At 38.7% G+C, this 14,728-nt stretch overlaps 1 protein-coding gene across 1 annotated transcript in view; it reads left to right on the top strand.

Annotated features, from left to right (window-relative positions):
* TENM3 (teneurin transmembrane protein 3) overlaps positions 1-14,728 on the top strand; it is a 1,257,915-nt gene that overhangs the window by 1,053,702 nt on the left and 189,485 nt on the right. The window contains exon 7 of the mRNA XM_027598498.2: positions 4,910-5,147. Within this exon, the coding sequence (XP_027454299.1) occupies positions 4,910-5,147 (238 nt within the window). The remainder of the gene's footprint in view (positions 1-4,909; positions 5,148-14,728) is intronic.

Below are 14,728 nucleotides of genomic sequence, written 5' to 3'. Positions count from 1 at the left end.
CAACACAGCTGTCAGCTCCTCGCTCCTATCCCCCTTGTGAAGTAAGGTATTTCTTCTGTAGGGACCTTTGCTGCCCCATAACTGAGATCCAGGGAAGGAGAAAGACAGACTCATGAAGGAAGTGTGTGGGACAGAGCAGTTGGGGTGACTGTGGGGATACCTGCTCAGTCCCCCCCCTCACCTCTCACCTACACTTACTTTCAGCCCCTCCCACGTGAACAGGCACGTGCGCACACACGCACACCCTGCTCAGTGGGGACCTGCTTCTCTCTCTCCCTCTGCCCCTCCCCATCACTCATACTCTCTCTCTCTCTCTCTGTCTCAAATAAATAAAATCTTTTTAAAATTTTTTAAAAATAAAAATTATCTGCTCTAAATTATGTTTACCAAATAAAAACAAGCAGCTGCTAAGGTGTCATGAAGTTATATGTGCAATAAGAACTTGAAAAAAATCAGGCACGTAACATTTTTAAAAAGGAAGAAAAAGAAAAAAGGCAAAAAGGAGTATGGTGAGTAAAGGCTTTCGTTGGGTATAAGACATGATTTATAGTAAGCATAATGCAAAGAATTTTATTTAAAAAAAAAGCAGGGAAGACTATTTTGAGAAAATAACCTACACCTTTTCTAAAATACCTAATCTGGAACATTTCTAATCATAAGCTTTAAAATACAAGGAAGACATAACTGTGTTTGGTTAAGCTATACTATATATAGATACATATATATATATTTATATAGTTTCATATCTTATAGGTTTATATTTTATATATTCATATTTATGTAATCTTTTGATTATTTTCACACCTTCAAAGGTAGATTTTGAATATTGGAACATCTGCTGTGGTTCCAAAGAAATATTCCTAAAACCTGATGTCTGGGGGAAATAACGTGGCGCCCCGCCTCTATGGGATGAGCCCCAAGGGTGCCATTATTGCCTAATTGTTACCAATCAGATAGCACATTTCTAGGAGTCTTTGAAGTACAAAGCTGATGAAGATATTGAAAAGTCCAAAGAAATTTAAGTTAGAGTCCCAGCCTTTCGGGATCTAAGAATTGAGCTAATAAGGAAGTAAGACAGGTTGCAAATTACCTTACAATTAAAGGTGCTTGGGCAGGCTCTGCTCTTTACCACCTCAACATTCTCGTCATTGAATTCTGCACAAGTATTCATTAACCAAATATGGATTGAGTGAATAAATATTTATTTGCTGACCACACATCTATCCCCATGTGCTTCTTAGGGGTTCCAAGGTGAATTCGATGTGAATCCTGCCCATATAGAGTCTAACAAGAGACATGAGACCTATAAAGTTAATTGTAATTGGGGAGATGAAAAGAGCCGTGAAAAAGGCATAGGTAAAATTCTCTAAGACTCACAGAAGAAATAACTGATTTCTACTTGAAGAAAACAGGAATGTCATCTTTCTTAGAGCTTGAAGTATGTAAGATTTGGCTATAGAAAGATGGAGGAAAATGTCTTTCCGGTTAGAAGCAAATTCGCTTGTGTGGAAAGGTGTGACGTATACAGTGGATACTGACGAGAACAAGACAGATGAAGGGGCTTCCTGGGGGAAACACTTGCAAAAATATTTTGAGGGCTAACTGAAGAAATATGACATTTGCCTTTAGAGAGTGCATTTTACGTTTTATAGGTGCCAGGAAGTCATTTGGAGTTTCTAAGAAGGAAGATGACATGTTCAGAGCTATGTCTCAGGAACATTAAACCTGATAACTCTGTGAGGTCTAACCGTCCCCTGTATAACTCAGAGTCGTTATATCCAAAACTTTCTCAGATCTACCGAAAGCCTGTATCAATGAATCAGCTTAAAAGCAAAGGCTACAATTTTATGTTTTGGTTGTTCTTATGTGGATCTGGTCACGAGTGTTAGATTCTAAGTGCTTGTCTCCAAATCCACACCCCTTTTCTGTTTCCTTGTGTCCATTTTTTTTTTTTTTTTTTTTTTTTTGGTAGGGGAGGAACCGAGGAAGCAGGAGAGAGAGAATCTTAAGCAGGCTCCACACCCAGCACAGAGCTGGTTGCGGGGCTCCATCTCACAGCCCTGAGATCAGGACGGGAGGGAAAATCAGGAGTCAGTTAACCGACTGAGCCACCCAGGCGCCCCTCCTTGTGTCCATTTTGAACCCAGGTCCTGAAATTTTCCCTGGATACTCAATTTTTCGTCCTGTGAGGACTTAAAAGAGAATTTTCTATTTTCAGTACCACTAACAGTTAACCCTTTTCTCAAGCAAACGTTGTGATCTTAAAAACATCCCAAATCACGTAACTGATCATGTTTCCCTTTTTGTGTTGGCAACTAGATAAATAATTTAGAGCCAGATTTGTATCCTACTTAAAAAATGTACAGAACTGTGCAGCAGGCATTGTGTCCACTCGCTTTGGATCTGGCTTTACCTTATCTTTCCCACTTTATTTTCTTGTATTCTCTCTTTCTTCCTTTCTGTCTGTGTTTAATTTTCTTTTATCTTGTTATATTTTTTAAATTTGTGCTGTCTTGAATAAGTTGGGAGAGATACATACTTCCACTACTTCTTACATCCCGTAAGCCCAAGTCCCTAGAGGTAGCATGCACCTCCAAATGAATCCTCGGATTTTGCCTGTGTTTGTGGACTGCTGCAGAATTTACATTTCTGGCCGTCCACCTCCTCTCACTCAGGATCTGCATTTATTCCCTTCCCTAAAATTTTAGATTGAATCTAGCTTTCATTATCTGGATTTATTTTATAGGGAGACCTACTGATTATGTAGTCAGATCAAAAGAGGTCCCAGCAGACCCAACACATTGCGCTGAAATCACCTGGATAGACAGTTGAAAAGGGCATGGATCTTTGCATGATGTCTTGTTCATTGTAAGTTCTTGACAGGTACTTGCCAAATGAATGAGTGAACCTAGAGAAAGCCACCATAGTACTAATCATTTTTGAAACCTTAAAGGGAAGTTTCTTCTCACTGTTTAAGAATAAGAATCTTTTTTTAAAAGATACATTTATTGGGGCATCTGGGTGGCTCAGTCGTTGAGCGTCTGCCTTCGGCTCAGGTCATGATCCCAGGGTCCTGGGATCGAGCCCCGCATCGGGCTCCCTGCTCTGCAGGAGGCTGGCTTCTCCCTCTCCCACTCCCCCTGCTTGTGTTCCCTCTCTCGCTGTCTCTCTCTCTCTGTCAAATAAATAAAATCTTTAAAAAGAGAACCTCACACACATTAGCCACCAATGAGATTAGCTGTGTTCTTACTTAAAAAAAAAAAAACACAAAAAACTGTATGGGTAGATTAGCCCTCTCGTTACCTCCAAGGGTACCTTCAATTTCACTGAGATGTAGATACTCTTTTAATTTTTCATGAGCACTAAAGCAATGGACCAAGCAAGATTTCTATTGTTTCTACTATAAGAATTCTCAAGAACAGAGACTGTGCAAGAAAGTAACTTTATTTCATATATTTAGGTTTGTCTCTGTCCCTCATTTCAAGAGTAAGAAATTATTAGTTAAGTGATATTATATGGATTGTTAGAGACCATTAGAAATACGCAGTAATTACCGGTATTATGTGCTATGGGAGGAGTTATTTTAATTATTGTACCCCGTAAAGAAACCTCTTTACAGATAATATATGTTCAAGCTATTACATATCAAGTATTCATTTCATGCAGTCAGAATTACAGTGTTAGACTCTATTTGGCATAACAATTACTGCTGGAGTTCACACTGCAGATGAAAGATAGTCCCTGTGTTTCCTATTCTCTTTTAATACGTGCATTTATATTAATAGCATGATTTAATACATCACTTTAAAATTATATTGCACTTTGAACTGCATTTAGTCAAAAATTGACATTTTCTATGTGTGGAACCATAATAAGTTTAGCATTAAATTAGGGAGTCATCTGTTTGTTAAAATGTGGTATTTGTGAATTCTGGCATGTCCAAAGGCAGGTAATGAGATTGAAAAGTCAGTCTCATGTTAACATTGATTTGTAAATTTTAACTTATGACTTACTAAGTTTTAAGGAATTTTTCCATGGTTATAACCTAGCATCGTGTTTATATTTTGAAGTTGCTGGATCCCTTACAATTGTGGTTTAGAGCAAAATATTTGTACCACTTGACACAATGGCATGAGTCACTCTGGTCACCTATGACTTACTCCAAAATGTAGTCATATTGCATACTGTGAAATTGGAAAATCTGTTCTGTGTGTGTTCTAATGGATGTAACGGTCATTAAGTATATGAGCCTTCTGACGTCGTAATCAGATGTGATTCAGTCTGTTAAATATCCATGAAACAACATCTGCTTCACAGAGTGACCTTCTGCTAAAGAATACTTAGTGTCTATTAGTGGATCATAATGCAGATCTGCCTTATTTGAAATGCACTAAACTAGAGTAGTCTACTGCTGTTTGGCAACTAGCTTGTAATAATTTATTGCAGTTAAATAAAGCTTAAAAAACTCCATTAAATAATTATAGGGATTATATGCATTTCGAAAACCTTTGTGTTCAACTGAAATTACCCATTTAATTTCAGGGTTGGTTTGTTAAAAAAAAGCTGAAGTCTAAAGGCACATGAGGGAAGCTGTCAGATACTGTTTTCTGTAGGTGTTAATAAAACCAGTTGAAAAAAATCTGAAACAAATTAAAACCAAAATCAATTTTACCATCTGTTGTATATTAATTAGTACTTCATGTATCAAGGGTAAACTTGCTCTTAGAGAATGTCACTGAACACCCGCTTAATAGAATAATATGCAGATTTATTAGGTTATGGATTTAAATGCAGGTTTTAATTCTAATTCATCTGCAGTGGATCCCCCAAGAAATTGGTGGTGTGTGTAGCTACGTATGTACATATACATATATCAGTATATATAATGAGTTTCCTTTTCTTTTTTCAGAGCAACCTGCAAACAACCAAGGCCAGCCCACTCTGCAGCCTTTGCCACCACCCCATAAACAGCACCCCGCACAACACCATCCGTCCATCACTTCTCTCAACAGAAACTCCCTGACCAATAGAAGGAACCAGAGTCCGGCCCCGCCGGCTGCTTTGCCCGCCGAGCTGCAAACCACACCCGAGTCCGTCCAGCTGCAGGACAGCTGGGTCCTTGGCAGTAATGTACCACTGGAAAGCAGGTAACTCCTCTGTGGGAGACTCTCAGATCATCTGCTTGCTAGGGCTGCACGATGAATCTGCTTGGAGAATGGGTATCCGAGCATAGTCAACAGACCATGTTGTTTTAACGTCGAACATTGAAAAATGCACTAGTCTCACCCTTTTCTTGCTAAGAAATTTAGTGTACTTATATACTCTGTGTTTTGTCTTCTCTGAGAACAGCTCCAGGTTATGGGTAATTTTTTAGTTGCTGGGCCCGTGGACGTTCTCGTCCTTTCCACACATTGTGTAGGCTACAAGAGACGAGAATCAATGCCTTCAGTGGAACTCTTCCTTACTATTGTTTTTCTCTTCCTCATTTACAAATTATCGGGCATGTCGAGAAAAAGATGGAGATGTAGGATGTGATTCTGCGTCCCCTGTGTAGCTTGAGTCAATGAACACGTTCAGCAGAGACTTGGTTCTAGACATCCCTCCTTTCCCAGGATACGTTGTGTTCATTACATCATAAAATCATAGTGGATTCCTAAGCAGGAGAGTGAAGCACAAGTCAGATGACCATTTGTGAAGGATATTTCCGTTTCCTGCCATAGAAAGGACATGGGACCTACTCTCTAAGGTTCCAACATTATTTCCTGGGACATCCCACTTGTTCTTAGACAGTAATATTAGACGGTAATATTCTTCCTTATGATGAACTGAGATACCTAACTCCTGAACTCCCATCCTCTGTTGTAAACCGTGCGACACATCATCTGTCACGATACAAAGCCATCTTGCCCCATTTCTGTATGAGGACCCGTGAGCTTCTCTCAGTCCTGTATTCCAGAGGCTTTCCCAGCTTAGTGTCCTTTCTCCCAGGTGTGTTTCAGTGAGGTTCTTAAGTTAAGACTTCTAACACGGCTTGGCCCGCAGGGAGCAAACTGCTCAGACGAAAGTGTAGATCAGGAAGAGCTGTTTTGAGTTAATCCGTTGCATTTGCAAATATCTCCAGGCACAAAAATTTTACCTTCTTTCTTCGGACAGAACCTTGACAATGTCTTCTTTATACCACGTTCTGCACAAGCCAAGGGTGGTGTCCTTCCTCACCGGCTTTCTGTTCACAGCTTTGTGACAAAGGCCCCCCAACATTCCTGTCAGTGTTTATTTCTCTTCTGCCCTAGGCTTCCAGTTGGCTCAGAGAAAAAGAATCATCCCCACATAAAATCCAGAAAATAGAGGATTCTGGACCCCGGGGAGAGTATCCCCGCCAGAATGCCCTGTCCCGTAGAGCGCCTGGCTAATGTCAGCATTAAATGAGTTTATATGATGAAGAAACAGGTTTCACAACAAATAAATTGTAATTTTTTTTTTGCCATTAAATGCATGATCTAAACCAATTCTGCCCTGAGGATGAGCTAGCAGGAGGTCCTCACAGTTAGTTATCAACAATAAAAATCTTTTTCTTTTCTTTTACTCTTGACCTAAGTAAGAACATGGTTCTGAGGAACTCGTCTTTTTATCTGTAGTGTCAGCCAAGACTAGTTGGCCTTTATTGTTTATTTTGTATTATTGAACACTTGTCTGGGAGCGATTAGAAAGAGAAAGTACAGAAGAGAAGTAGGCAAACAGATTTCTTCACTTAAGATAAAAAGTCATGTCTACAGATCTTTTTTTTTCCTGAGGTTATTAGCACAGAACTAAATTTACCCAGTGTAATTAATTAGCACACACTGAGCAACTCATCAACACCGATTCACTATTGTCTTTTGGAAGAATTTTATTAGGAAAAAAGTAATTTTCCAGTTGAGTCATCAAACTGAATATGGATAATTGCGTTGTAGTTGACAGTAATTGTTTTGACAAATATGTGTGAAATATGTCGAGTTCAGTCAGCAGAAGCGTGTTTCATTTTAGGGATGTTGTATCGTTCAGGAGCCTCAAAAACTGGGTCAGTAGAAGGGTTGATATTCCTTGAATCCATGTCTTCTAGTGGAGATATTTGGAATCATTTGGGAGGAAGATAAGGTGTGTTCTTGTTATTCCTCATATTGTACTAATGAATCTTGGTTGGTGGGACATTAGGAGAGAAAGTAGTGGTTTAGAGGACAACCCGTTCTACCCATTTGTGTAGTTGTAGCTGATTTCTCTGTATTCAGACCGTGTAAGAAATCACTCTCCGGGTGATCTGAAAGCAATACCATTTGAAATTCCATTTCAAAGCGATGCTGCCAGTGAACCATCCATGGAATTATATTGTATAGTTTTATGAACTGACATGGAAAGGAAGATCTACCGGTTGCTATTATCTCACGAACGTGTAGATGAAGAATAATGAATACAAAAAATGTAAAAACTTTCCGTCGTCTAGTTGTGTTGTCTTCTCGTTTTCAGGTGTCCACCTCTTAGAATATTGCCAGTCAAAAGAAAATGGTATTTCAGCTTACCACATACTCAGTGTATCAACCTCAGCAGCGATGTGAAAATCTCACACTGTACTAACAGAGTACTACTGTGGTTTCTTTAATAGTCTCACTTGGTTGGAACTCTTGAGGTGAAGAACCAGTCTTATTTATCATTGATTTTTCCTTTTTTAGTTAAGGTTCCCTATTGAGTATGATTCTCAGGCTCCGTTTCAGCTGTATTAACAACTTCATCCGGGCATGTGTCTGCCCTTGACTAGTCTTTTAATCCAGGGCACGGTTTCGTCTTTGGCAATTATTTCTATTTGCACGTATACTCATTTTACGGATTCTCACTTTTCTGAAACTGTCGTTTAAAGGGTGTAAGTTATGAAGCATGGCATTCCAGTCTGTGTGTGTGTAAGATTCTGCAGGCTTTCTTTGTCCCCAGCCCTTTCCTCCTTCCAGCATATATTATTGATCATGGCTGCTAGCAGACTGGCACGTAATAATCCACGAAACTCTTGGTAAATCGTAGACTTCGTCTATGCGAATTGGTGGAGAAAGCATCAAAGATTTTCCACCTTGCCCTGTTTCAGTGCAGTTTCTAGTCTGATTTATTAAAGGCATTTATTTTTTCACCAGCAGTTTCTTGCTTCCATACCAATGTTTATTTCCTTTCCCTGATGAATTTAACATTTGTTGCTGCTGGAGACAGTCGATATGATTGTGTACCATACATTTCTACTCAGTAAATAGAGCCGTTCTGGTCTATAATCTCTAGTGAGTTTCAGGTCTCCTAGAGTCACATCCAGACCCGGACAAGCATTTGCAGTTTACAAGCATTTCCTTATTATCTTATCATCTCCAATAAATAATAGCACCCACATATACTACCAATCCTTGCTTAGAATTTTTCCTTCCAGAGTCCTTTTCTTGGCACTCAATATTTCTTATGCTTTGTATGATTTAGTTTTAGGGCATTTGCTAGCCTGTAGCTCATCCTCTGTTTATTTTATACGGTAGCTGCTTCAGTGCATGGTAGTAGCTACTACCAGAGTACAGAGCAGCTGAGGAAAAGCTGGGACTCGACCCAGTACAGCGGCAGCCCTGAAAGGTGGGAGTACAGCAACTCTCATTGGGAGCCCTGACCTTCAGCAATTGTGAAGTTAATTGCCTGCAGGTTCTTCATTTATAGATGTGAATTAAGTAGCTTAGTAGTTACCTATTAGATGTTAACAAAATGGTTCATTTGTAGCCATTTAATAAAAGATTTATTAAAGTCTTGTTTTATTATGAAGTCTGCTTTGGCATCGATAGTTCATTAGTTATGTTCCCCTAGCTCTGTACCTTGCAGCTCAGTAATGCTTTGCTAATTATTAATGTATGAAATTGCATATTAAATTACCTCTTTATTATCGCATTTTTTATTTAAATATTGAAATGTCCTGGGCTGCTTTAATGTGAGATCAATTGCTGTGTCTTAAAAAAAAAAAAAAAACCTAAGCAGAAGTATTACTTACTAAATTAAGATATTCTCCTTTTTCTCCCCTCTTTTAATCTTCACTCTAAACGGTTCTAGGAGAAGGCAAGACTCCCGTACAAGCTTTGGATATCAGTCATCCTTTCCTATTAAAAACCCAGGCAGCAACCTACACGTTATGGCCTTATCATACCAGGAAAAGATTTCCCCTGTGAAAAATGGTACCATCACCTGCATGCTGGTAACCAGCGACCTTTAGCAAGATACTAAGTAGTTAGATGCTCCATAATTGCAGATACAGCTCTAAGTAAAAGATCCCTGGGAAGGTAATCCACTGACTTAAGTTTATGGACTGATGCCATATCCTTTTGTTAAAGATAGTTTGGGGGGGAAGGAGAATATCACAGAATGTGGAAAAGAGATGCAAAAATGAAGCAAAGGTTACTGAGCACCAACCTCAAAATTGGATTTGGGCCTAGGCTAAGAAATTCTTAATTAATCTTTGAGAGTCTCACCATTCTGTTCGTTAAAAACAAACGAACAACAACAAACCCTGTAAACCTATCTAAAATTATATGCCAATGAATAGTAAAAAATCAATTGGATTCTAGATCTCTTGAAATATTTCACCTTCAATAACTTACAGTATTTCTTAAAAGGCCTGTAAAAAGGACATGTGTGCATCTGTAAGACTAATAGGAAGAAGGGGCGCCTGAGAGGCTCAGTTGGTTAAGCATCTGCCTTCAGCTCAGGTCATGATCCCAGGGTCCAGGGATCAAGTCCTGCATTGAGCACCTTGGTCAGCGGGGAGCCTGCTTCTCCCTCTGCGTGCCACTCCCCCTGCTGGTGCTCTCTCTCTCTTTCTGACAAATAAATAAATAAAATCCTTAAAAAATGTTAAAACAATAAAAAAAAAATTAAAAAAAGAAAGGGTTATAAGAACAATTGCACTGGAACTCTTACAGGTGTAAACTGAGTCTGTCCTGGACACAGAGAGACATATCTCTACCCAACTAAGTTTTAGTCCCACAAATAAAGTTACATATTAAGCCCATATTATCTTATGTCTAAGATAAATAAGAAAAAGAAACCAAGTGAGAGAGGAAGTAGAAAAGCAGCCATTGGTTGGAATATAGCCATTGGTTGACTCTCACCTTGAACTTTCCTACTTTCTATGCCAACTTGTAGCAAATATTTAACCCTTTGTCAGGGAAAAGCTTCTTCAGAGAAAAGGCTTCTGTTTTTCTCTAAATGTAGTTCTTAAAATAATACATAAAATATTTGTTTTTATTTTCTTCTCGCAATACCAAGAAGACAAGAGGGAGCATATATTGAAGCCAACATATTGAATGAAATTTTTTTTTTTTTTTTTTTAGTTTTTGATGTAGTGTTCCATGATTCATTGTTTGTGCATAACACCCAGTGCTCCGCGCAGAACGTGCCCTCTTTAATACCCATCACCAGGCCAACCCGTCCCCCCACCCCCCTCCCCTCTAGAACCCTCAGTTTGTTTTTCAGAGTCCATCGTCTCTCATGGTTCGTCTCCGCCTCCGATTTCCTCCCCTTCATTGAATGAAATTTTGTTTAAGAAGTTCAAATTTAGAATTTTAAATGTAAAATGTTAGATTTACAGGCAAATCATGTATTCACCAAAAATGTAAAACAAAGGTAAAATGTGGTCCTGAATTTACTCAAAGAAGGAACAACTGTGTGTCTCTAGCTCTCTAGCAGTGTTATAATTTTTGTTTCCAAAACTCTGCAGCTATACTGAAATAGAGACCTCATTCTAAAATAAAGTATGAGATTGAAGGTGACTACTAAAATAAGGGAAAGCAAAAGCATGATTTTTATTTATATATTTTTAAAGATTTTCTTTATTTGAGAGAGAGAGAGCGCGCGCACAAGCAGGGGGAGGGGCAGAGGGAGAGGGAGAAACAGACTCCCCGCCGAGCAGGGAGCCCGATGTGGGGCTCCATCCCAGGACCCTGAGATCATGACCTGAGCTGAAGGCAGACGCTTAACCGACTGCGCCACCCAGGCATCCAAAAAGCATGATTTTTAAAATGAGATTATTATTAACTAATTGTAATGCTCCTGCCTCCAGCTGCTTGTTTAGCAGGTATCATGCCAAAAATTAAAATAGAAAAGTAGGCTGTAGATTGATAGTAGCTCTAAAATGAAGGTCATTCCCGGAGTCAATATTGATATATATTCCTGAATAAAACCTAGTAGTTTTACTTTTAAATATCTTTTTTTTTTTCCTCAGAATGGTTTTATGGAAAAACTAATCTTGTCACAAAAACTTGGCATTGAGTGTGAAGGCTCCGCCAGTTTTGAGTGGAGCATACAGAGGTTCCTCGGGGACAGGGTAGGAGGGGGGCCCAGACGTTTACAACAACAGGCATTTTCTCCTTCTCTTCCTGAGAGGTGGGCAGAAAACCGCCAGAACAGTTTCCTCAAACTCCATCCTGAAGCCTCGCTGTGTGAGAGCCAAGCACTCCGGGTATTTATTTATTTGGGAGAGAGAGAGAGAGAGAGCGAGAGCACACAAGCAGGAGGGGCAGAGGGAGAGGGAGGGAGAAACTCAAGCCGACTAAGCTGAGCCCAGAGCCCAGCTCAGGGTTCGATCTCATAATCCCGAGATCGTGAACGGAGCAGAAACCAAGGGTCTGACGCTTTTAACCGACTACACCACCCAGACACCCCTGCACAGACATTTTCAAATGAAGCAGGACTCCAAGAGAAAAGAAAGTTAAGAATACATCTGTTTACGGATGGGATAGGGGACATAATCTAATCGGTCACAGTCTTGTCCGGCTGTATCCATAAGCCCAGATAAAAACACAGTTCAGCATCATAAATAGAGCCTGTGCTTTGCAGTTAGACCAGGGCTTTCATCCTGGATCCATCATTTGAATGATCTTTATAATCATCTACAAATTATTTCAATCTTAGGTCAATTTCCAATGCCATAATACTACTTACTAAAAAGAGTGTTTTGACTTAAATGAAATAATGTAAGTAAAGTACCTGGCAAATGATAGGTGTTCCATTAATGTTTTTAAAATACGACCAAATAATAATAGCAACCATGGCATAGGATAAGATAACCTAATTAGTTAACAGTTGAACAAATATAAATATCATTTATCATCAAGTAGCTCTCTTCTCTCCAACGGACAAGAAAAGTATTTGTCTCAACTGAAATAGTTACAGTCTAATTTATCTTCATGGGGTACGTAGGTCAAGCCTGCAGCCACAAATTTATCAGAATAAAATCTCTTGCTTCTTTCACTATTTCTATCATTCAACAAAAAGTAAGGTGAATTTTTGCAGATAGGAAACGCAAGTCTGCTTATTTCATTCCTGAGAAGGAAAAAAGAAATCTTTAAATTATAATGAAAGGCAACTATTCATATTCTTGAAACATTTAATTAACTAAAGTAGTAAATGTTTGGAATGAATCAGTCCAAGCCTTGATAGATGCATTGTCTCCACATCAGTCAGAAGTTAGACCTCAGTTTTACTTAAGGTATTTAAAGCTTTAGGTGTCGTTTGAGCATGATGAAGATACTGTACAATAGAGTAGGCGTGTTATTTTGTTTAATTGAGGTTTCTTTATAATAGCAATTAAAACACCAAGAAAGCATGCATTAATATTCGCTATGGGCCTTAAGTGATTTTTGAAAGCATAATTCCAACAAATTGCAATTACTGTATACTCTGATAATGTTTGGTTTTGGATAACCAGCAATCTGTATAAAATATTCATACATGATAACCTTAATTTCCCTAGTACCTAGGAAAATGAATTCTTAATTAGTTCTAACACATTTCTAGTCACTTCTCTGAACATGATCAAAGTATAAGGTCATCCATGCCATTACTCTGGTCACAGCTAATGACTGATTCAGTCCTTATCTTTTTCTGAGTATGACCTATTCATTTTGAGGCACCTCTCTTCCTCTTCGTCAGCAACCGTTTTGTGAGGTTTTTTTTTTTTTTAAATCCTTTTACTCTTCCCTAATATTGTTTGAAAATGTTTCAATCCTCTTGTGTACGTGCACATGCGTCTGTGTGTGTGTGTGTTACCTCTTCCTAAACATCACTACTACAGGGTGATTTTTATCTTTTTCCAGAATTAATTTCTGTCCAGTTCTAAAACTGTGTTTTGCTCTAAAATTTCATCCTCTGGTTACATCACCAATTAATGAACACCCTGTCAAAGACAATTGCTTCTCGCTTCCTGTGTTTCTTCATTTTTCCCTTGACATATTTTGCCTTTTGTATTTCTTTCTTCAAACCTGAGGTGAAGTCTGTTTTCTATTATTTTCTCAGAATACTTTCTCCTTAGCCTGCAAGATTACATTCTTAGACATGCAATTAACCAGCTAAGCTTAATAAATTCTATTTGATAACCCCTCTGATTCTACTGTGACCCTCTTTATGATTTCTTAGCATCTCACCTCATATTGTGAACCATTTGAAATATTACCACCAGAAGTCATCTTGTTCCAGTCACCCCCGGCACTAATATGATAGGGCGTCTTTCTGCTCATGGCAGGGGTGGAAAAAAGCATTGGTTTGGGGACAGACAAATCTGGGTTAAAATCTTAACATTCTACTAACTATGTAACCTTAGGCAGATTACTCATATATTTTTATCTCTTTTTTTCCATAAAATGGGTTTGGTAATATTTCTCAAAGATTTTATAAGGATTTGTTGAAATGTCATTGCAAAGTATCTGGCACTTTAGTTTCTTTGCTTTTCTTTATTCTTTTCCTCTGCTATATATTTAAGAGAAAAATAATTCCGTATTTAGAAAGATGAATAATAACTTGGAAAGCACTAAAGGCTTGGCAAAGGAAAGGCAATGACAACTAACAAGAATTGGCATGTTTAATTTCTGTGAACAATTGGATAGCCTTTTCAACTTTGGAGATAGGTATTTTTTGATTGAGAATAACCAGTATTTTTCCTGTTTAATTGGGGTGACTTCCTACAGGAGATCAACTATGAAGTAAATTTTCAAAGACAGGTTTGCTTTAGAAAAAAAATAACAGGGGGCGCCTGGGTGGCTCAGTCAATTAAGCGTCTGCCTTCAGCTCAGGTCATGATCCCAGGGTCCTGGGATCGAGCCCCGCATCGGGCTCCCTGCTCAGTGGGAAGCCTGCTTCTCCCTCTCCCACTCCCCCTGCTTGTGTTCCCTGTCTCGCTGTGTCCCTCTCTGTCAAATAAATAAATAAAATCTTAAAAAAAAAAAATAACAGTGATCCTAAGGGGTGGAAGTTATCTGAGATCATGGTGGGGTAGTGATATTTCATAAAATGGAATCCTGAATGCATTCACTCATTCAGTGGGTATTTATGAACATCTTACAATGTACCAGTATGAAACACTCAGGGTTGTTGTAGAGGACCTGGAGAAGTTGTGACTGCTTTTGAGAAATATATGGACTGCATTCCAGAACAAATTCACAGTTGGAGTGAATTTTGGAGATTACCTGATCTCACCTCCTTTTAGAGCCCATTGAGATCTAGCAATCTGCCCGAGGTCACATGACTGGTCAGTGGCAGCTCTCAGCTAGATCCCAGATTCTAAATTTATTCCTTTTCTTCCTGTAGTGACTCCAGTTTTGTTAATTACATATGAAAGAAAATAAAAGCACTCAATCCCAAAATACATGAATTTATTCAATTATTAACTGTACAGATGTAGCAATGTACTAATCTTACG

Source organism: Zalophus californianus, chromosome 2 (assembly GCF_009762305.2).
Source record: "Zalophus californianus isolate mZalCal1 chromosome 2, mZalCal1.pri.v2, whole genome shotgun sequence".
NCBI lineage: Eukaryota > Metazoa > Chordata > Mammalia > Carnivora > Otariidae > Zalophus > Zalophus californianus.
This window is presented reverse-complemented; position numbering and strand designations above follow the sequence as displayed.